This window comes from Salvia hispanica, chromosome 5 (assembly GCF_023119035.1).
Source record: "Salvia hispanica cultivar TCC Black 2014 chromosome 5, UniMelb_Shisp_WGS_1.0, whole genome shotgun sequence".
NCBI lineage: Eukaryota > Viridiplantae > Streptophyta > Magnoliopsida > Lamiales > Lamiaceae > Salvia > Salvia hispanica.
In genome coordinates this window covers 30,764,984-30,788,001 of record NC_062969.1, presented here as the reverse complement: position 1 = coordinate 30,788,001, position 23,018 = coordinate 30,764,984, and the positions used below count along the sequence as shown (strand labels likewise).

The following is a 23,018-nucleotide window of genomic DNA, read 5'->3' as shown; positions in this document are numbered from 1 at the left end:
TCTTACCTTCTTTTCTTTTTATTTAATTTTGAAAATAACATTGTGTAAAATTTCATATTAAATGAGAAACGCTCTACGATGTACGGAAACAGAACATGACGGTGGTTTAATTAGGATTATCTTTTAGTGCATCTATAAACTGCGTTTTCAAATTCTTTGGCACATGGCTCACTTCACGCCAATTTCTCATTATGAATTTCTAAATATTATACTCCGTTCCATAGTACATGATACACTTGGAAAATGACACGAGATTTTAAAAGATGTTGTTTTGTGTTCGATGGAAAGAAAAATAATACATTTATATTAATGTGAGAGGGAGTTTTTTCCATAAAAGGAAATGTGACATCTTTTGTGGAATAAACTAAAAAGAAAAGTGTGACATCTACTATGGAAGTGAGAGAGTATTTATTACGCGATTATTAATTATGAAATTCTAAATATTATATTTAGTTATTACGCGATTATATATTAATGTTATTATTATGCAATGAATAAGTTCAATGCACGCCTTCCTAAACCCCTTCTGTGCTTAATAATCAATTCTTATGATTTATGTTCTATCAAAAAAATAAAAATTGAGCACACCACAATTTTGCCTCTTTCACGTGACTGCTACTAATGTAATTCGAGTTTATTCCATGTTTTTAATTAGTGAACTAATCGCTTCTAGACGACTTTTTAGCACTCTTTGATCCCATAAATGAAATAAATACGATATTTATGATCGGAATTAAGTAAACATTCTTTAATTGATTGTACTCAAAACAAAAATTAGGGCATTTGTTCGTGGAAGTTACTTCACACATCAAATTTCCTATGAACAGAAAATATACTTCACTAATTTTTATTATTTTTTAAATCATATAGATTGCTATTTTATAGTTTAAATCGTATAGATTTCAATTTTATAGTATAATAATTCTCAAATGTCGTGGTGGATACTGTATATGGATATAAATAATAATGTTACTCTAGTCTTAAAAGTAATTATTGCTTCTTCCATCCCAACTAAAATAACATATTTTCCTTTTTAGTTTGTTCTAACCAAGATTCCATCCCTGGCAACGGCGCCATTTGAAAGGTTGGAATGCTGGATACAGTGTGTTCAAAAGGAAATAACAGGTTCCCTAGGTCCAGCAAATCCACTAGATCACGCGGTCTAGGAACTCGTTGGTCGCAGGAAATCCCGGTCATCGGACACACAGAGCACTTCTTTCAAAAACCCTCAACCACATTACTAAACCTAGTACAGGGAAGTAGGGATCGATCCCACAGAGAAGGATGCGTAATACTCATGTTCAAGGATTTGGGTGTGTTTTTGGTGTTGGCTGCTGCCACGCATTTTTTTTTGGGTTGAGAAAAACAAATTAAACTTGACTTGGGAATCTTTAAAACTCCTAAGCTAACAGCTAGACCTAGGCGAAATAACAGAGAACGTTGCGAGAAAATAACTACTCAAACACTAGATCTAAGAGAACTACTCTACTTACCTAGACCTAGGAAACAAACTGACTGTGGGGACCATGACTGAAAAAGCAGAGTACGAACGAAAAGCTGACAAATAACTAACTCTTGTACTAACTAACAGCAACATCATCTTCTACAACCAAATTGCGTAAAACTCATAAGAAAATCAATATGAACGAAATCAAAACAGAGCAAACTAATTCTAAGTCAAATAAATGCATAATCAACGAAGAACTGAACAGATCTGCAGACGCTAGACGAAACAAAACCGAAAACAAGAAGAAAACTCAAATCCATCTAACAACTTTCTTTTCTCACTTCGAATCCAACCTCAGACGCTAAATCCACTCCGGATCCAAGCGTCCAACACGAACTCCATCCAACAGAAACACTTCATCACTTCAGATTCGAACAACAACCTCCAAACAGTCAATAAACCACAGATCTATCACCGAATTCCCATATCAAACACCACAACATCAAAATAAAACAGAGATTGACATAATACTTGTAAAAATAAACTTCCAGCAGCGAGATCTACGTAAATCAACTTGAAATTCAACAACTAAACGCAAATCAACCAAAGCGAAAAGGTAACGAGTATCATCAACAGCCAAGTCGACTCCCAAAAGTGAAGTTCGACAGCAAAAAGAGTAAAACAACTGAAATTAAGAGAAATTGTATCTTCGTCCACACTCGGACGGTGTTGCAACTGCGAAACTTCTAAAGAAAAGTAACCCTTCGTACCCGACTACCCCAGATCTCCCATTCCCAAGTGTGTGTAATGTGTGTGAGCTAAGAAGAGAGTGAAAAAAAAGTGATATGATGTGCGTTGCATGCTCTTCTATATATAGGCGTTGGAGTAGGGCCCAGCGAGGTATAGATAAGACTTTGTTGCTATTATCATTCCTGCCTTCTAGACAACTTCCCTCTGGACTTCGTCCACTTATTCCTTTTTTTTTATATATATATTATTTTTTTCCCTTTTTTCCCTTTTCTTTTTTTTTCTTTGTTTTTTTCCTGGACCTTCGTCCAGCTTATTCCTCCATTTCTCCTCTCTTCTGGACTTCGTCCAGCTTATAACCTTACCCTGGACTTTGTCCAGCATACCTTCATAACCCAATTTTTTTTTTCTCCTTCACAGACTCTTCTCCCTAAGCATTCAGTGGTGGCCCTTAATCATGTGTTAGCTCGAAGTTAACTAAGGCTTGTAACTCACTATTATAGTAGGGCTTCACAACTAAGTAAGTAGAGGCATCCTCCATCGTTCTCGCTTCACTCAAATTAACTAGGTTTATTTAAGGAAAAAGCTTCTAAGTTGAAATGCCTCCTATCTTCAATTACTTTCACTAAGGGAATCATGCCGTATTATATTCATTGGCTCATGCGACACAAACAAAACTTGGACCTAAAGACTCTTATCATGCTGAGAAAGTAATGCATTGACTCCTCTCCCCCTCCCACTTCACTCAAGCTTGTCCCCAAGCCATCGTCGTGAAGGGGGGAACAGAGAGATCAATGCAAAATAACAAAATAGGTTACAAAAACAAAAACTTCTCACACTTAGACCAAGCATTGGGCTAAGTGGGAAAAAAACACAATAAAACAGAAAACACAAGAAAATCACAACAAAACAGAAAATACAAACTTCTCACACTTAGACCACGCAGTGGGCTAAGTTGGAGAAGACACAACAATATAAAACACACGTAGATGACAGGAATAATAAAAAAACTAAAGGAACGAAAAAAAATAAAAGTTACTTGGTCAAGAGATGGTGGTTCACTTCTAGGGCTGGCTCCCTCGAGAGCCAGACTGGGGCGGGATTCCGGGTCGGGTCACTCTGACTTTCTTCTTTGCTGGCTGCTCCAGCTCTTCTTCCTCCTGTGCTGCTTGTTCGGGTACTGGCTTCCTCACTATAGACTTCGGTTTAGATGGGGCTGGAACTTGTTTGGGAACGGCCGGGGGAATCAACTGCTTGAGCAATTGCTGCGATTGCCTGACGGAGGGACTGCTCTGAGTGGGTTGCTTGACTTCACTGCTGGACCCAGGAGTTGTCCTCGACTTGGTCAAGGGGACCGTCTGCTGCAACCACTTTAACATTTTCATTGAAAGCTCCACCGCTTCCGTCATTCGCTCATTTTGTTTGGCGCTCTTCACCGCCAAATCTGCAATGTTACCCATCAGGGTCTTCACTTCCTCCCGACTCTGCCTTCACCTTGCTCCTTAATCATTTCTCTCTTCATCGACTGCATTTCCTTCTTCACGTTCTGGACTTCCTTGCGTAGCTCTTCAATCTCTTCACTTGGCATGGCTTCCTCGGCTTCCTCCGGCTCTGCCTTCACCTTGTCTCCCAACGAATAGAAGAGAGTCTTGGTGCCGTGAGTCTGCAGCAACCCCTTGTTGAAGAAATAATCAACACTAAACACCTCTGGGGGTTCGCACATGACTACCAACGGAGCGGCCTTGGCAATTTTCATTTCTATGTTTCTCTGGAGGTAAGCGCCGATGAGGTGGCAGGTGTACATATGACGCGCAGGGTTGCTCGTCATTTGGTGGCACGCCTGCGCCAGCCAATATCCTAGGTGCACCTTTACACCTTTCGCCATGCACCATGTGAAGTAGAGGTCGGTAGTGGTGAGAGCTGAATTCGCGGTACCCATCAAATTATAACTGACAAACGTTTGAGCAAAGCGGAGAATCCGGTCTTCAATGTGGGAGGCCTTGGAGTAGCTGGACTTAAACGTCCCGACTTGGGGTGCGTGATCAGTTCCCATGCCGTCTGTACTTTGAAACCAGGCGTGTTCTTCGGCACTCCAACCATCCTATCATTCCACGCCCCCTCTTCATCCTCGGCTTGGGTAAACAACCCCATCCGCAGAGACCACTCCCGAATGCTCATCTCATACTCCTCATTAAAAAGCCTGAACGTGATAGAATCCGCGTCGAGATCAGTGGTATTCTTCAAACGAAAAGTGGAGAAAAACTCCCTTGCTAGATCCACTGGCACCCTCTCCTGACTGTGCTGTAACAACCACTCGAATCCTATCGATTGGATACAAGCGCGGAATTCCTTATCACATGCAATCATCTTAAGCTCCCTCGAGCTGTACTGCTTTCCTGACTTGGCCATCTTCCCGGCGCTACATCTTTCCTTGTACACTGCGATCCTCTTTTGGTCGTCGAACTGCCTCATCTCCTCTAGCAATTCTTTAGTCAGCCAGACTTCCGGACGTCCTGGAATCGGCTCTTCTTCAGCTTCCTCAGAGTCATAGATGGGTTCAGGGATGGGCTCGTCTTGTTCCTCGACAGAGGGTTCCTCGGTTACAGGGGAAAGGGTCTCCTCGACCTCCTGGACGGAGGGAGCTTTCCTAGACCGGGTGGATGAGGTCGCCGCCGCCTTTCCTTTCCTCGCCTTCTCCTTGGCCAAGCGGCGCTCCTCTGCCTCTGTTGCGTCAGGAACTAAGTCATCGACTTCATCGAGGAGGCTCCTCCTGGTGCGCCTCCTTTCTGCCCTCTCATCAACCTTTGGCACATCTTCCTCCTGGTCATCAACCAGGTCCACAATCAATTTCAGCCCTCCCTCGGGCTCCGGTACTCCAGTCGTGAGTAGATCCGATTCTTCCAAAAGCTTTTCCGGGGTTTCCCCCTCACCAACCAACATCGGGGTTGCCCCCTCAATATAAATGGGGTTCTCCCCCCTGACATCTCCTGGGGTTGCCCCCTCTTCCACGAACTCAGGGGTCGCACCCCTGAAATCAACCGGGGTCTCATCCCCCGTTTCCATAGGGGTTTCCCCCTCAGCAACTTTCTCTAAAATAGGGGTTTCCCCCTCAGCAACTTTCTCTAACACAGGGGTTTCCCCCTCAATCACACTATCCACAATAGGGGTTACCCCCTCCACAATTTCATCTAACACAGGGGTTTCCCCCTCACGAACTTCATCAGAAATAGGGGTTTCCCCCTCACAAACTTCCCTACCCTCAAGATTAGGGTTCTCAGTTTCTTGCTTTTCTGTCTCCACCATGGTCTCGTCGTTAGTCGGTTCATCACCCTCCGGCCGTTCGTGTGCTGCCCCCTCTTCCTCCGCTTTTTGTGAAGCGGTTTCTGCATGTTGAGATGTAGAATCTCGCGGTCCTTCTTCAGGAAGATTCGCCGGTTGTGCAGCCGAGTCTGCCGGAATCGTCAGTGGTGGTACGACCGGCGCAGACGGCATCAGGCTAGCGGCGAATAGGGCATACACCTCCTTTGCTTTCTCGACGCTTCCCAATTTCTGCGTCAATTCCGCCAACAGGGTCGGGTCGTACACCGTGCTTTGTGAACTTCCGGTGCGTTGGGTAGAATCCATCGGTGCAGATCTGAAAAATGAGAGAAAAACTGGTCGAATTTGGTTAGGGTTTAGTTTCTAGAGAGAGAGAGCAAGAGTAGAGAGAAGGGAGAGTAAATCAGATTTTCGTCGATTTGGGATAATTGGAGAGAGAAGGACGACGGTTGCTTTTCTGATGAAAAGATGGTGCGGTTGCAGGCATGATGTAAGCAACCGTACAACTTCCATAATTATCGGCCAGATTTTGAAATTCAAAATATCTTTTTCCCTCCTCGACTCCTTCCTCCAGACTTCCCTTGACTTCTCCCCTCAGGTTCTTCTCTAGCTAATTCCCTCGACCATGTCCTACATAACAAAGAAATGAAGGTTCCAGACTCCTAGGTCAAGGTTAGAGTATAAAAATATCGGTTCCCTTCGGAGTCTGGTGCTTCGAAAATATTTTTGGATTTTCTAAGTTTGAAAAGCAATTAAACTATTTACACACTTTTTGTATTTCCGAGATTCCCTGGTTCAGTTTGTATTTTCAAAGTTGTTAACTTACTCCTTGACCCAGGAATTCATCGGAAATATCCCCCGTCCGTTTAGGCGATAGTAGGGAGTGCATGTAGTGGAACTTCGTCCACAACACACAACTCGGAATTATCCCTATAGACTTTCACTCTATGACCATTGACAAGGAAAGGAACAGAGTTTGGAGCACTTCCCTGGATCTCCACTGCTCCATTTGCTCGGATGCCGATGATGGTATATGGGCCGATCCATTTAGACTTCAGTTTTCCTGGCATTAGCTTGAGCCGAGACTGAAAAAGGAGCACCTTCTGTCCCACATGAAGTTCCTTGACCCGGAGATTTTTATCATGCCATAACTTCGTTCTTTCTTTGTACCACATGGCAGACTCAAACGACTCCAGCCGAAGTTCCTCCAATTCTTGCAATTGTAACTTCCTTTCTTCTTCGCAAGCTATCGGCTTCATGTTCATTTCTTTCACTGCCCAGTACGCCTTGTGCTCAATACCAACAGGTAAGTGACACATCTTGCCAAACACAAGTCTGTAAGGCGACATTCCAATAGGCGTTTTAAAAGCAGTTCTGTAAGCCCACAATGCGTCCCCGAGTCTCTTGCTCCAGTCCTTCCTTGACGGATTAACTGTTTTCTCCAATATCGCCTTGATCTCGCGATTAGAAATCTCTGCCTGGCCATTAGACTGAGGATGGTAAGGAGTCGACACTCTATGGTGAACACCATATTTCTTCATCAAAGCCTCGATGGTGCGATTACAGAAATGAGTCCCTTGATCCGAGACGATGGCCCGAGGAACTCCATATCTGTTGAAAATATTGGCCTTCAAAAATTTTGCCACCTCCTTCGATTCACATGTTATGGTGGCCTTAGCTTCTATCCACTTAGACACATAGTCCACTGCAACCAATATATATGTATTCCCACAAGACGATGGGAACGGTCCCATAAAGTCCATTCCCCACACATCAAAAATTTCACACACGATCACCGGGACCTGAGGCATCTCGTCTCTTCTTGAAATCCCCCCCGTCTGCTGGCACCTCTCGCAACATTGGCAGAAATCAAAAGCATCCCTATTTAGCGTCGGCCAATAAAAACCGCTGTCCAAGACCTTCCTCGCTGTCTTCCTTGGTCCAAAGTGGCCTCCACATGCTAACGTGTGGCAATGAATTAACACATCTCTTTGTTCCCATTCGGGAATGCAGCGTCTAATCACTTGATCTGAGCACATTTTCCACAGGTAAGGATCGTCCCAAAAGTAATATTTAGCTTCACTTCTAATCTTCATCCTCTGGGCCCGGGAAATCTCGTCTGAACTTGGCATCTCTCCCGTGACCAAGTAGTTGGCTAAATCGGCAAACCATGGTTCTGCATTCAGTGTGCGCTTCCCCTTATCCGATTCCCCTAGACCGGTCAAAGCCAAAACTGCTTCCCAGTTAGGTGGTCTAGGAAATTTCTCCAGAAGGTACAAATGCTCCTCGGGGAAGGCATCGGGTATGGCCTCTTCTGTTTCCCCCTGATGTATTCTGCTCAAGTGATCAGCCACTCTATTTTCCGTTCCTTTCTTGTCTCTTACTTCCCAATCAAACTCCTGCAAGAGTAACACCCAACGGATTAATCTCGGCTTAGACTCTTTCTTAGCCAGCAAGTACTTAATCGCCGCGTGATCCGTGAAAACTATAACCCTTGACCCAAGGAGATAGGGTCGGAATTTTTCAAACGCGTATACGACAGCCAACATTTCCTTCTCCGTGGTGTCATAATTTTTCTGAGCCTGATTCAGCGTCTTGGAAGCATAGAAGATCACATAGCTTTTTCCATCAATTTTCTGTCCTAGGACAGCTCCCACAGCGAAATCGCTCGCATCACACATTATCTCGAAAGGATGGCTCCAGTCTGGTGCCCTGATAATTGGTGCTGATATTAACCTATCTTTAAGCAACTGGAACGCCCTTTCGCATCCTTCGTCAAAGACGAACTCCACATCATTATGTAACAACCGAGTGAGTGGTTGCGCGATTTTTGCAAAATCCTTGATAAACCTCCTATAGAACCCTGCATGGCCTAGGAAACCTCTCACCTCTTTTTGATTCGTAGGGTATGGTAATTTTGATATCACATCCACCTTTGCTTTGTCTACCTGAATACCCCTCTCAGAGACCACGTGACCCAGGACAATGCCTTCAGTCACCATGAAGTGGCACTTCTCGAAATTCAACACTAAATGCTTCTCTTGGCATCTCTGTAACACTAGATCAAGGCTGGCTAAACAAGTATCAAATGAGTTCCCATATACAGTGAAATCGTCCATGAATATCTCAATGCATACTTCCAACAGATCCGAGAAAATGCTCATCATACATCGTTGGAAAGTTCCCGGTGCATTACACAATCCAAACGGCATTCTTCGGTATGCATATGTACCAAAGGGGCACGTGAATGTGGTTTTCCCTTGGTCCTCTGGATTAACGTAGATTTGGAAGTAGCCGCTGTATCCATCAAGGAAACAAAAGTACTGTTTGCCTGCCAGTCTTTCCAGCATCTGATCAATGAAAGGTAAAGGAAAATGATCCTTCTTTGTGGCTTCGTTCAACTTCCTGTAGTCGATGCACATCCTCCATCCCGTCACTAATCTGGTGGGTACCAACTCATTCTTTTCATTCTTAACAACCTGTATTCCAGATTTTTTTGGCACCATATGGACAGGACTGACCCACTCACTGTCAGGAATGGAGTAGATAATCCCTAGAGCAAGCAATTTTAACACCTCCTTTAGGACCTCCTCTCGCATGTTCGGGTTCAGTTTCCGTTGTGCATCTCGATGAGCCTTCGCACTTTCTTCTAAACGAATGTGGTGCATACAAAGATCCAGACTTATTCCCACCAAATCTGAGAGAGTCCATCCTATTGCTTTCTTGTTTCTTTTGATGACTTTCAATAACTCCTTCTCTTGTTCCTTGGTCAAGTTGCTGTTGACTATTACTGGAAATGTCTCATCCTCCTCTAAGTAAGTGTATTTGAGGCCCGGTGGAAGTGTCTTCAGCTCCTTTTTTGTTCCATTTGTCTCCTGGGGCAAGGGATTTTTGTCTGTAATTTCTGGTAAGGTCTCCTTCCCAGACCCAGGAGATTTTTCCAGACTAGCCACATAAGCTGATTCCTTAGATCTAGCTGACTCAGGGCTTCTGCAGAATTCCATAATGGCCTCTGTGAGTTCTTCATCTGTTAATTCTGCATAATCAACGAAGAACTGAACAGATCTGCAGACGCTAGACGAAGCAAAACAGAAAACAAGAAGAAAACTCAAATTCATCTAACAACTTTCTTTTCTCACTTCGAATCCAACCTCAGACGCTAAATCCACTCCGGATCCAAGCGTCCAACACGAACTCCAACCAACAGAAACACTTCATCACTTCAGATTCGAACAACAACCTCCAACAGTCAATAAACCACAGATCTATCACCAAATTCCCATATCAACACCACAATATCAAAATAAAACAGAGATCAACATAATACTTGTAAAAATAAACTACCAGCAGAGAGATCTACGTAAATCGACTTGAAATTCAACTACTAAACGCAAATCAACAAAACGAAAAGACAATAAGTATCATCAACAACCAGGTCGACACCCAAAAGTGAAGTTCGACAGCAAAACAACTGAAATTAAGAGAAATTGTATCTTCGTCCACACTCGGACGGTGTTGCCAACCGCGAAACTTCTAAAGAAAGTAACCCTTCGTACCCGACTACCCCAGATCTCCCATTCCCAAGTGTGTGTAATGTGTGTGAGCTAAGAAGAGAGTAAAAAAAAGTGATATGATGTGCGTTGCATGCTCTTCTATATATAGGCGTGTGAGTGGGGCCCAGCTATTGACTCCCTCTGTCACGCCTTCTTTCCTTTTAAATCCTGCTCACTTCGTTTCATTCCTTATGCTAGACCATCTCCTTCAACATTTCCTCGATCTAGCGATATTTCTTCACACACCTGGCTTAGGAAACGTGTTAGATCCAGCAAATTATAACGTTTTTCACCATATGACCGATGTAAGAAATTAGCCTTACCTGTCTCCTTTATTCTCCTATTTATATTAAGTTCCTTTTGGGCCCAGACAGGGATCTATGGAAGGTTTTGGATATGGGCTCATCCAATTTACTTTTTACTAATTAAATTGAACCCACAATTTAATATAAGTGATAAGGCTAATTTCATGCATCGGTTATATGTGGAAAATGTTATAATTTGCTGGGTCTAACACGTTTCCTAAGCCAGGTGTGTGAAGAAAATCGCTAGATCGAGGAAGTGTTGAAGGAGATGGTCTAGCGAAGGAAAGGAACGAAGTGAGCAGCAATTAAAAGAAAAGAAGGCGTGACAGAGGAGTCAATAGCTGAGGGCAACAAAGTCTTATCTATACCTCGCTAGGCCCCACTCCAACGCCTATATATAGAAGAGCATGCAACGCACATCAAAAAACTATGCAGCATTCAAAAGCGACCCAACGAGGCAACAGAGGAGGACTACCGTCTTCGAGCAATTACGTTTGCTCTCAAAGGGGAGGCGAACACTTGGCTGCTAAGGCTTCCACCGGAATCAATTAACACGTGGAAGGATTTTAAACTGGAATTTCTGGATTACTTTTTTCCATCCAACAAGACGAATGCCTTGAAGAAGGAGATTCAGGAGTGCAAACAAGAATACGATGAGTCTCTGAGTTCTTATTGGTCCCGTTTCAAGGGGCTGTTGGATGCTTGTCCGAACCACGGGATGATAGAAGCGGAGACCTACTATCTGTTCTACGAAGGTGCAAACCCCGAATCAAAGGACTTGATGAACTCCTCGAGCGGGGGAAATTTTACCAAGAATAAGGCAAGTGAAGCTCGGGAAACCTTGGGGAGACTGATCGAGGTAAAGAAGGCCTATGATAACCCGCGAAGCATATTGAGGAGAGGGTCAGCTAATGCAGTGATGGATCAAGAAGACAAGAAGGTGGAAGATAGGTTCGATAAACTGGAAAAGGCCTTGCTAATTGCAATTGTGAAATACAATCCGCGTGCTCCAGTGGAAATGGAGAAACCCCCTGGTCAGGAGGAAAGGCAACTTCAACCGTACTACAGTCAGCCCTGCGAAGGGGAGTGTCAAGCTCAAGCAAATTCGATGGGAAGTTGGAATCCCGAAGGAAGTTGGAATCAAGTAAGACAGAGGGACGCTCCATGGAGCACTCACCCAAACATCAGATGGACTGACCATGATCAAGGCCAGCCACCTCCACTTGAGCTCACGAATTATGCACACCCTCCGGAAAAGCAGTCCAACTGGTCAGGAAAAGGTCAAGAGGGACAATTGCAGCTGGGGTACAGGAATCAGGACCAGACTAATTGGGGAAACCGGAATCAGAACAATCCAGGGAGTTCCTATGTGCCACCTCATCAGAGAAATAATCAAGGAAACTACCAGAATTCCCAACCAAATCATCAAGGGAATCAAGGGTCTGGTAGCCAGTACAATAACCATCAGGGAAATCAAGGGTCGAATAACCAATACAACAATCATCAAGGCAACTATCGTCAGAACCAAGGTCAAGGACCAAATTCGGGTCAATTCAACTCCAGACCACAGCGGAGTTTGGATGACATGGTCCATGATCTAGTGAATTCACAGCAGTTCATGCAAGGTAACCTACACTCCAACAATGACATGGTGCACAAGTTACAAGATGCTCAGTCTGAACATAAAGCCGCCATGGACATGATGGCAAAACAACTTTCCCAAATCGCAGTTTCCTTGAATGAGATGTGAGGGAATGAAGGCAAACTTCCTGCCACCGTCAAACCGCCGGACCGAGCAAACATTAGTCAAATCACCTTGAGGTCTGGGCGGGGTTATGAAGGGCCGACGTTGGAAATTGATGAGGAAGTGCCTATGCAAGCGAGTGAAGGGAAACAGAGTCAGCAACATCAAGAGGAAGGCGCTAGACCGAGGGAGATCCTTGTTCAAAGAGACCTCCAGAAGGGAGATTTAGGGGGATCCCTACCTCGATCGAGGGACCCGTTCTTCCTAGACCCCGAACCTGAGAAAGTGAGTAAGGAAGGAAACAAGGGAGTTGATGAAACCCAGGCTGGGACTTCCACAAATGCAGTAAAGCAAGAAAAACCATTTCCATATCGTGGGGAGGCGAAGAAGAAAAAGGATGATACAGAGGATCTCATTGAGATTTTCAGCAAGTTGGAAATCAACCTGCCATTCTTGCAAGCCTTGAAAATGCCCGCCTTCAGTAAGTTTATCAAGGAGTTTATTGCAGGGAAGACCAAGCCAGATGGGAAGATTGTGATCGGGGAGACTGTGTCTGTTGTGATACAAAAAAGAAGGATGCCCTCAAAATGCACCGACCCAGGTATGTTCACATTACCCATCTCTCTAGGGGATATCAAGGTTGAGCATGCTATGTGTGATCTAGGGGCGTCAATAAATGTTTTACCACTTTCGATCTATAAGAAGTTGACTGGGGTAAGAATGGTTGCTACCAAGGTAGTGATCCAGTTAGCAGATAGAACTTGCATTTGCCCTGAAGGAGTGTTGGAAAATGTTATAGTCAAGGTGCATGATTTTCTATATCCTGCTGATTTTTATGTGATCAAGATGAATGATAATGAGTCTGCTGAGTCCAGTGGGGTACTTTTGGGGAGACCATTTTTGCGTACCGCTAAGACCATTATCGATGTTTTTGATGGAACAATTTGTTTGGACTATAATGGGGAAAAGTATACCTTTAGCATAGATGAGGGGATGAAAAGGCCTTTAGATGTTGAGAATCTCTATGCTATTGATGTTATTAACCCTTTGGTCCAAGAATATCTTGAGACGGAATTGATGCAGGAACAAATCGACAACTCGGAGTTGAGCCATTCGATTGACAAAGAAGTTGTGGGATGGTGTGCAGCAATGAACACATCAGAATTAACGGATGAAGAACTCACAAAGGCCATTATGGAATTCTGCAGAAGCCCTGAATCAGCTAGATCTAAGGGATCAGCTTATGTGGCTAGTCTGGAAAAATCTCCTGGGTCTGGGAAGGAAACCTTACCATAAATTACAGACAAAAATCCCTTACCCCAGGAGACGAATGGAACAAAAAAAGAGCTGAAGACACTTCCACCGGGCCTCAAGTACGCTTACATGGAGGAGGATGAGACATTTCCGGTAATAGTCAACAGCAACTTGACCAAGGAGCAAGAGAAGGAGTTATTGGAGGTCATCAAAAGAAACAAGAAAGCAATAGGATGGACTCTCTCAGATTTGGTAGGAATAAGTCCGGATCTTTGTATGCACCACATTCGTTTAGAAGAAAGTGCGAAGGCTCATCGTGATGCACAACGGAAGCTGAACCCGAACATGCGAGAAGAGGTCCTAAAGGAGGTATTGAAATTGCTTGCTCTAGGGATCATCTACTTCATTCCTGACAGCGAGTGGGTCAGTCCTGTTCATATGCTACCAAAAAAATCAGGAATACGGGTTGTCGAGAATGAGAAGAATGAATTGGTACCCACCAGATTGGTGACAGGATGGAGGATATGCATCGACTACAGGAAGTTGAACGAAGCCACAAAGAAGGATCATTTTCCTTTACCTTTCATTGATCAGATGCTGGAAAGACTAGCAGGCAAACAGTACTTTTGTTTCCTTGATGGATACAGCGGCTATTTCCAAATCTACGTGAATCCAGAGGACCAAGGAAAAACCACATTCACGTGCCCCTTTTGGTACATATGCATACCGAAGAATGCCATTTGGATTATGTAATGCACCGGGAACTTTCCAACGGTGTATGATGAGCATTTTCTCGGATCTGTTGGAAGTATGCATTGAGATATTCATGGACGATTTCACTGTATATGGGAACTCATTTGATACTTGTTTAGCCAGCCTTGATCTAGTGTTACAGAGATGCCAGGAGAAGCATTTAGTGTTGAACTTCGAGAAATGCCACTTCATGGTGACTGAAGGCATTGTCCTGGGTCACGTGGTTTCTGAGAGGGGTATTCAGGTAGACAAAGCAAAGGTGGATGTGATATCAAAATTACCATACCCTACAAATCAAAAAGAGGTGAGAGGTTTCCTAGGCCATGCAAGGTTCTATAGGAAGTTTATCAATGATTTTGCAAAAATCGCGCAACCACTCACTCGGTTGTTACATAATGACGTGGAGTTCGTCTTTGACGAAGGATGCGAAAGGGCGTTCCAGTTGTTTAAAGATAGGTTAATATCAGCACCAATTATCAGGGCACCAGACTGGAGCCATCCTTTCGAGATAATGTGTGATGCGAGCGATTTCGCTGTGGGAGCTGTCCTAGGACAGAAAATTGATGGAAAAAGTTATGTGATCTTCTATGCTTCTAAGACGCTGAATCAGGCTCAGAAAAATTATGACACCACGGAGAAGGAAATGTTGGCTGTCGTATACGCGTTTGAAAAATTCCGACCCTATCTCCTTGGGTCGAGGGTTATAGTCTTCACGGATCACGCGGCGATTAAGTACTTGATGGCTAAGAAAGAGTCTAAGCCGAGATTAATCCGTTGGGTGTTACTCTTGCAGGAGTTTGATTGGGAAGTAAGAGACAGGAAGGGAACGAAAAATAGAGTGGCTGATTTGATCACTTGAGTAGAATACATCAGGGGGAAACAGAAGAGGCCATACCCGATGCCTTCCCGAGCCCAGAGGATGAAGATTAGAAGTGAAGCTAAATATTACTTTTGGGACGATCCTTACCTATGGAAAATGTGCTCAGATCAAGTGATTAGACGCTGCATTCCCGAATGGGAACAAAGAGATGTGTTAATTCATTGCCACACGTTAGCATGTGGAGGTCACTTTGGACCAAGGAAGACAGCGAGGAAAGTCTTAGACAGCGGTTTTTATTGGCCGACGCTAAATAGGGATGCTTTTGAATTTTGCCAATGTTGCGAGAGGTGCCAGCAGACGGGGGGAATTTCAAGAAGAGACGAGATGCCTCAAGTCCCAGTGATAGTGTGCGAAATTTTTGATGTGTGGGGAATGGACTTTATGGGACCGTTCCCATCGTCTTGTGGGAATACATATATATTGGTTGCAGTAGACTATGTGTCTAAGTGGATAGAAGCTAAGGCCACCATAACATGTGAATCGAAGGAGGTGGCAAAATTTTTGAAGGCCAATATTTTTAACAGATATGGAGTTCCTCGGGCCATTGTCTCGGATCAAGGGACTCATTTCTGTAATCGTACCATCGAGGCTTTGATGAAGAAATATGGTGTTCACCATAGAGTGTCGACTCCTTACCATCCTCAGTCTAATGGCCAGGCAGAGATTTCTAATCGCGAGATCAAGGCGATATTGGAGAAAACAGTTAATCCGTCAAGGAAGGACTGGAGCAAGAGACTCGGGGACGCATTGTGGGCCTACAGAACTGCTTTTAAAATGCCTATTGGAATGTCGCCTTACAGACTTGTGTTTGGCAAGATGTGTCACTTACCGGTTGGTATTGAGCACAAGGCGTACTGGGCAGTGAAAGAGATGAACATGAAGCCGATAGCTTGCGAAGAAGAAAGGAAGTTACAATTGCAAGAATTGGAGGAACTTCGGCTGGAGTCGTTTGAGTCTGCCATGTGGTACAAAGAAAGAACGAAGTTATAGCATGATAAAAATCTCCGGGTCAAGGAACTTCATGTGGGACAGAAGGTGCTCCTTTTTCAGTCTCGGCTCAAGCTAATGCCAGGGAAACTGAAGTCTAAATGGATCGGCCCATGTACCATCATCGGCATCCGAGCAAATGGAGCAGTGGAGATCCAGGGAAGTGCTCCAAACTCTGTTCCTTTTCTTGTAAACGGTCATAGAGTGAAAGTCTATAGGGATAATTCCGAGTTGTGTGTTGTGGACGAAGTTCCACTACATGCACTCCCTACTATCGCCTAAACGGACGGGGGAAATTTTCGATGAATTCCTGGGTCAAGGAGTAAGTTAACAATTTTGAAAATACGAACTGAACCAGGGAATCTCGGAAATACAATAAGTGTGTAAATAGTTTAATTCCTTTTAAAACTTGGAAAATCCAAAAATATTTTTGAAGCACCAGACTCCAAGGGGAACCGATATTTTATGCTCTAACCTTGACCTAGGAGTCTGGAGCCTTCATTTCTTTGTTTTGTAGGACATGGTCGAGGGAATTAGCTAGAGAAGAACCTGAGGGAAGGAGTCAAGGGAAGTCTGGAGGAAGGAGTCGATATTTTGAATTTCAAATTCTGGCCGATAATTATGGAAGTTGTACGGTTGCTTACATCATGCCTGCAACCGCACCATCTTTTCACCAGAAAAGCAACCGTCGTCCTTCTCTCTCCAATTATCCCCAAATCGACGAAAATTTGATTCACTCTCCCTTCTCTCTAATTTCGTTCTCTCTCTAAAAAAAAAAACTAAACCCTAACCAAATTCGACCAGTTTTTCTCTCATTTTTCAGATCTACACCGATGGATTCTACCCAAAGCACTGTGTACGACCCAACCTTGCTGGCATAGTTGACGAAGAAGGTGGGGAGCGTCGAGAAAGGAAAGGAGGTGTATGCCCTATTCGCCGCTAGCCTAATGCCGTCTGCGCCGGTCGCACCACCACTGACGATTCCGGCAGATTCGGCTGCACAACCGGCGAATCTTCCTGAAGAAGGACCGCGAGATTCTACATCTCTACATGCAGAAACCGCTTCACAAAAAGCGGAGGAAGAGGGTGCACCACACGAACGGGCGGAGGGTGATGAACCGGCTCACGGCGAGACCATGGTGGAGATAGAAAGGCAAGAAACTGAGAACCCTAATCTTGAGGGTAGGGAAGTGTGTGAGGGGGAAACCCCTATTTCTGATGAAGTTCGTAAGGGGGAAACCCCTGTGTTAGAAAAAGTTGCGGAGGGGGAAACCCCTGTGTTTGAAAAGGTTGCTGAGGGGGAAACCCCTATTTCGGAGAAAGTTGCAGAGGGGGAAACCCCTATGGAGACGGGGGATGAGACCCCGGTTGATTTCAGGGGTGCGACCCCTGAGTTCGTGGAAGAGGGGGCAACCCCAGGAGATGTCAGGGGGGAGAACCCCATTTATATTGAGGGGGCAACCCCAATGTTGGTTGGTGAGGGGGAAACCCTAGAAAAGCTTTTAGAGGAATCGGATCTACCTACAACTGGAGTACCGGAGCCCGAGGGAGGGCTGAAACTGATTGTGGACCTGGTTGATGACCAGGAAGAAGATGTGCCCAAGGTTGATGAGAGGGCAGAAAGGAGGCGCACCAGGAGGAGCCTCCTCGATGAAGTCGATGACTTAGTGCCTGACGCAACAGAGGCAGAGGAGCGTCGCTTGGCCAAGGAGAAGGCAAGGAAAGGAAAGGCGGCAGCAACCTCATCCACCCGGTCTAGGAAAGCTCCCTCCGTCCAGGAGGTCGAGGAGACCCTTTCCCCTGTAACCGAGGAACCCTCTGTCGAGGAACAAGACGAGCCCATCCCTGAACCCAGCTATGACTCTGAGGAAGCTGAAGAAGAGCCGATTCCAGGACGTCCGGAAATCTGGCTGACTAAAGAATTGCTAGAGGAGATGAGGCAGTTCGACGACCAAAAGAGGATCGCAGTGTACAAGGAGAGGTGTAGCGCCGGGAAGATGGCCAAGTCAGGAAAGCAGTACAGCTCGAGGGAGCTCAAAATGATTGCATGTGATAAAGAATTCCGCGCCTGTATCCGAGCGATAGGATTTGAGTGGCTGTTGCAGCACAGTCAGGAGAGGGTACCAGTGGATTTAGCAAGGGAGTTTTTCTCCACTTTTCGTTTAAAGAATACCACTGATCTTGACGCGGATTCTATCGCAGTTTGATAAGTTGTATTCTGAACCTTGGTTACTGGTTAGTATGTCGTGAAATGCATGTATTATCTGCAAAACAGTTGCTTAAGTATGCAGGATTAAAGGATCCAAGTCGGTAGGAGACGATTCAGGTGACGCAAGTGAAAAGGGCGCCAGAAGGGTGCGATACGACCGAGGATGCATGCCAGAGAAAAGGCTCGAGATGGAGAAGGAGGATAGCTGGGATGATCATTGACAAGGGCAAAAAGGTCAAAACGCGGGAGAAGTCTACCCTAAAAGTAAGGGCAAGCCTCCCTATAAAAGAAGCCACTTGGAGAGAGAGAAGGAGTTCGGATAGACGCCTCCTAAGAGTTCGGTTCGAAGTTCTCGGTTCTCAACACACTTAGTAGAATTCTCTCTAGAAGATCAGTTCCTTCAGCATTATCCCACCTCTCGTTCCTCGCCACAGCCATGGTCACTTGACGTCGAAGAGTTTGCCGGAAAAGTCATCAGTCCGCCGTTCCAGCCAGTTATCGTAGCAGTGTAGTAGTATCATCGCCCGGAGTGGCACAAACAATCTTAATCGCTTTCCTAGTTTAAAGTTTACTTGTTTTCATCGTTAGTTATTTGCAAACACTCATCGTTGTGCTCTTTTGAAGTACTTTATTATTTTCCAACTTTTACATTATGAAGTTTCTATTTCGCATGTCACTTTGGTTCGAGTTTACTTCATTCTGCCTAGGAAAGTTAGATTTAGTTATTGCTTTCAATTTCTAAGTGTTTTCTTATCGGGAGTTGTTGATTCAAAGTTGTAGTTATGTTTAGTCAAGTTTTCATGCATGAATTTCTTTTCTGCGCCGTGATTACCACCTTGCATGTCAGTCAGTAGAAGTAAAGTTGCAGTTTCACTGTTTAATTTAAGTTTGAGCATTTAAATCGATGGATCTTAAGTTTGAATTTGTGAATCTGAAGTTCAGTCATGGTGTTTGTGTTTATCTGAATTTTGTTAATACTTGGTGAAGAAGAAAACGTCAAAATCAACTTTAGTTTGAACCACTTTACTTTTAAGTTACTTTTGCTTTTGTTCCCTACTTTTCAGATGTACTGCCCAGACCTGTCAGAGAACCACCCAGCCACCAAATATGTCTTGTAGTCTAGAGTACCAACTTCCGGAGCTTCCACCCCAACCAGTAAGAACACTAGTGAGAATGGCTGACCAGGGTGAGGACGATCCCAAGTTCGCAACACTTACCGCGCACGCCGACGGAGATCCTCCACAAGCCATAGTGGTTACCCCAGGCCAAACCGCCTGTGATGTGAAACCCCACATTATCGCAATCTTACCGACGTACTGTGGGAAGAGCTACGAGGGACCATACGAATTCTTAAATGAGTTCTGCAAAATCTGTAAGGCACAGAGGCGGCCAGCAGGAGCGAGCGAGGATGATTACAGACTGAAAGCCCTACCTTTTGTCCTGAAGGGAGAGGCCAACACTTGGTTCATGCGCCTGCCAGCCGACTCTATCAATACATGGGCTGATTTCAAGTCAGTTTTCCTAGCCGAGTTTTTCCCGTCTTCAAAGACAAGTGCATTGAAGAGAAAAATATCGTGCATAAGGCAAGAATATGATGAAACTCTGAGTGAGTACTGGGAGAAGTACATGAGCCTTTTGGAGTCATGCCCCAACCATCGCATGAAAGAGATAGAGGTGCACCACACCTTCTATGAAGGAATGAACAAGGAAACCAAGGATCTGGCGAATTCATCATCTGGAGGCGATTTCACCCCCTAGATTTGCTCCAAGATTTACCAAACTTTGAAGATCTTTTCCTTCTATGATGAGGAATAATCTTCCCCTATAAATAGGACCTCAAGCTTCATCAAAAAGAGTTTTTTTCACACAACAAGAACACACAACAAGAACACATTCATAGAGATCAAAAGCTAGAGTACTTCAATTGTGCAAGGAGTTGGAGAAGGATTTCAAGAACATCAAGAACGACAAGGATTCAACCTACGGGTTTTATTTGCTTTAGTTTTATGTTCAAATTGTTTTCCCTTCAATCTATGTTTTTAGTTTATTCAGTCATGTGTAACTAAACTCATAGGATTCTAGGGATGTGTTAGTAGCAACTTTGGTTATACAATTCCGTTTTCTATTTAATATCCGTTTTGTTTTTACTTTGTTTCTTCCCTAAGTTAATCATGATGCTTCATAATTGAGTGACACAATTATGTATGATTCAATACAACTTGCTTCATAACTGTGACAGAGTTCTAGCGAGTTAGATCCACTTAGTAGACACTACAGTTAGCTTCCTTTAAAACGGCACTGTTAATTGAGAGTGAGGACTTTTCAAGGGTCTTAGGAGCTTTTTGGAGTTACGTGTTAGGATTGACAACCCTAATGTTAGTAATCAACGTTTGTATCGCATGAGCATAAGCTAGGTGACTCGTCCTTTCAAAGTATTAACTGTGCTAGGGTATTGTAGTTTGGAATTTGTATAACCATAAAAGTGAAAGCACATCCCTGGAATTCCCCTTATCTCTATACTTTTCTCTCCGTGATTTGCTTGCATTTAGTTGTTTACTGTTTTTAATATTTACTGTTTTCAAAAGTTTCCAAAAATTCTTGTTTCTCCAGATAGTAATTGAGTTCTAGTAGAAGATAGACACTTTGTGTACATCTTCCCCGTGTTCGATACCCGGTACTAACCTTTTGCTATACTATACCTACTCTGTATACTTGCAGGTATTTATAGTGCAAATAAAAAGTGCATCAAGTTTTTGGCGCCGTTGCCGGGGAAGACAATTCACTTTGGAGTGATATCTTCAAACGGATAATTTTACTACTTTGGATTTTAATCGCTTTCATTTTTATTTTATTTTATTTATTTTATTTTATTTTTCTTTTTGTTTTAATGGATTTTCCTGCAGGCGTAGGAAATCCATGTGGTTATTTTGATGAGCAGCATAGGGGATCGCACTACGTCCCAGACTGTTCTGATTACTCCTATGATGCACAAGAGTACTGTTCTAATGATTATGAAACATGTGCAGGTATGGAGGATCAACCCCGCTCCAGTTGGGAGGTTCTGTTAGAAGTTTGCATTACTGAGGTTCTCAACCATAGAAAGGTGACGAACAAAAGGTTGGAGAATTTGGAAAGAAATACCAGCGCCTTGGAAAGAGGGTTGGCAAACCTCGCTACTCAAGTCGGGATGCTGGAATTCAACCTTGGGATCTTAGCCACAACCATAGGAAACAGGCACACTCCAGGGTCGCTTCCTAGCCTGCCAGAAATAAACCCGAAAGGAAAATGTCACGCGGTGCAGCTACGCAGCGGGACTACATATCAACCTCCGGAGGCAGGAGACCTGGGCAGGAGAGGAAGAGAAATAGAAAAACCACCTGGTACCTTGTCTGTCGATGATGTGCGGCGGCCCGCCGCATTCCAACACGGCGACCCGCCGCGTACACACCAACAGGACGAGGAAGATTCTGGAATTGGCATGGCTGAAGACCCGGCGGTCGCCACGCCCCATCGCGGCGGTCCGCCGGCCGATAAACAGCAAGCAGATGCTTTACCACAAAGCAGTGTCACCATTCCATATCCTCAACGATTGAAGAGCAAGAAGCTTGACGCTCAGTTTACCAAGTTCTTGGAAGCAATGAGCAAAGTCCACATCAACATTCCACTGGTAGAAGCCCTTCAACAAATGCCCAATTACGCCAAATTTTTGAAAGATGTTGTGGCAAAGAAGAGAAAGTGGGGGAAGTACGAGACAGTGGGCCTAACGGAGAGCTGCAGCGCTATCATTCAAAAAGGGTTACCCACCAAGCACAAAGATCCAGGGAGTTTTACATTATCTTGTGTTTTAGGGAATGATGTGAAAGGTAAGGCGTTATGTGATTTAGGATCCAGTATTAATTTGATGCCTTTATCTTTTTACAGGAAACTCGACGTTGATAGTATCCGTCCCACCTCAATCACGTTGCAAATGGCAGATCGTAGCACAACAACGCCAATGGGGATAGTGGAAGATGTCTTGGTAAGAGTGGGAGAGTTTATTTTTCCTGCTGACTTCGTTGTGTTGGATATGCAGGAAGACAAGAAGGTGCCTTTGATCCTTGGAAGACCATTCTTAGCCACTGGCGGAGCCATGATAGATGTACAAAAGGGAGAGCTGACATTGAAGTTGAACGATGAAAGCATCACATTTAACATCTACGGTGCACTGAAATTCCATGGAAAGGAGGGGGCAGAAGGCTATCAAGAATGCAGTGTCATACAAATCGTTACCGACTGTGTGGGAGAAGTAGAAGTCACTTATCATCAAACCCAGGATCCTCTTGAATCTTGTCTCATAAACTCATTTACTCCTAATGCTGATTTATCATCTTGTGATGCAAGTGTTTGTGCAGTGGTGACAGAATTGGAAGCGCTACCGGAGAGAATTCCTCAAAAGGGAAATGCATTTTTGCCATTGCGTACCCCCGAAGAAGAGGAAGAAAGAAGGCAGGCAGTGGGAAAACCACGGGGACCACCAAAGGTGGAGCTAAAGCCGCTCCCCGAGTGGTGTCCGCTGCATTGAATGAAGAGGAGTGTGAAAAGCTTTTGTGTGTGTTAAATAAGTATAGGTCTGCCATAGGATGGTCTATTAGTGATTTAAGGGGGATTAGCCCGACCACATGCATGCATAGAATTTTACTTGAGGAAGGGCATAAACCTCGTGTGCAAAACCAACGTAGACTTAATCCTATCATGCAAGATGTAGTACGAAAAGAGGTAATAAAGTTACTAGATGCAGGGATTATCTATGCAATATCTGATAGTGAATGGGTAAGTCCTACG

At 44.2% G+C, this 23,018-nt stretch overlaps 2 protein-coding genes across 2 annotated transcripts; one reads left to right on the top strand and one right to left on the bottom strand.

Moving 5' to 3' along the window:
- Nucleotides 1-6,122: 6,122 nt before the first annotated feature.
- On the bottom strand, nt 6,123-9,516 carry LOC125189826. The gene is made up of 4 exons (XM_048087055.1): nt 7,776-9,516; nt 7,498-7,691; nt 6,498-7,002; nt 6,123-6,142 (listed from the first exon to the last, which is right to left on the bottom strand). Exons 1-4 carry the CDS (start codon nt 9,514-9,516, stop codon nt 6,123-6,125), a joined length of 2,460 nt encoding a protein of 819 aa, XP_047943012.1.
- An 11,568-nt stretch (nt 9,517-21,084) lies between these two features.
- LOC125189825 lies at nt 21,085-22,758 on the top strand. Its single transcript, XM_048087054.1, has one exon. It carries the CDS (start codon nt 21,085-21,087, stop codon nt 22,756-22,758), a length of 1,674 nt encoding a protein of 557 aa, XP_047943011.1.
- Nucleotides 22,759-23,018: the final 260 nt, after the last annotated feature.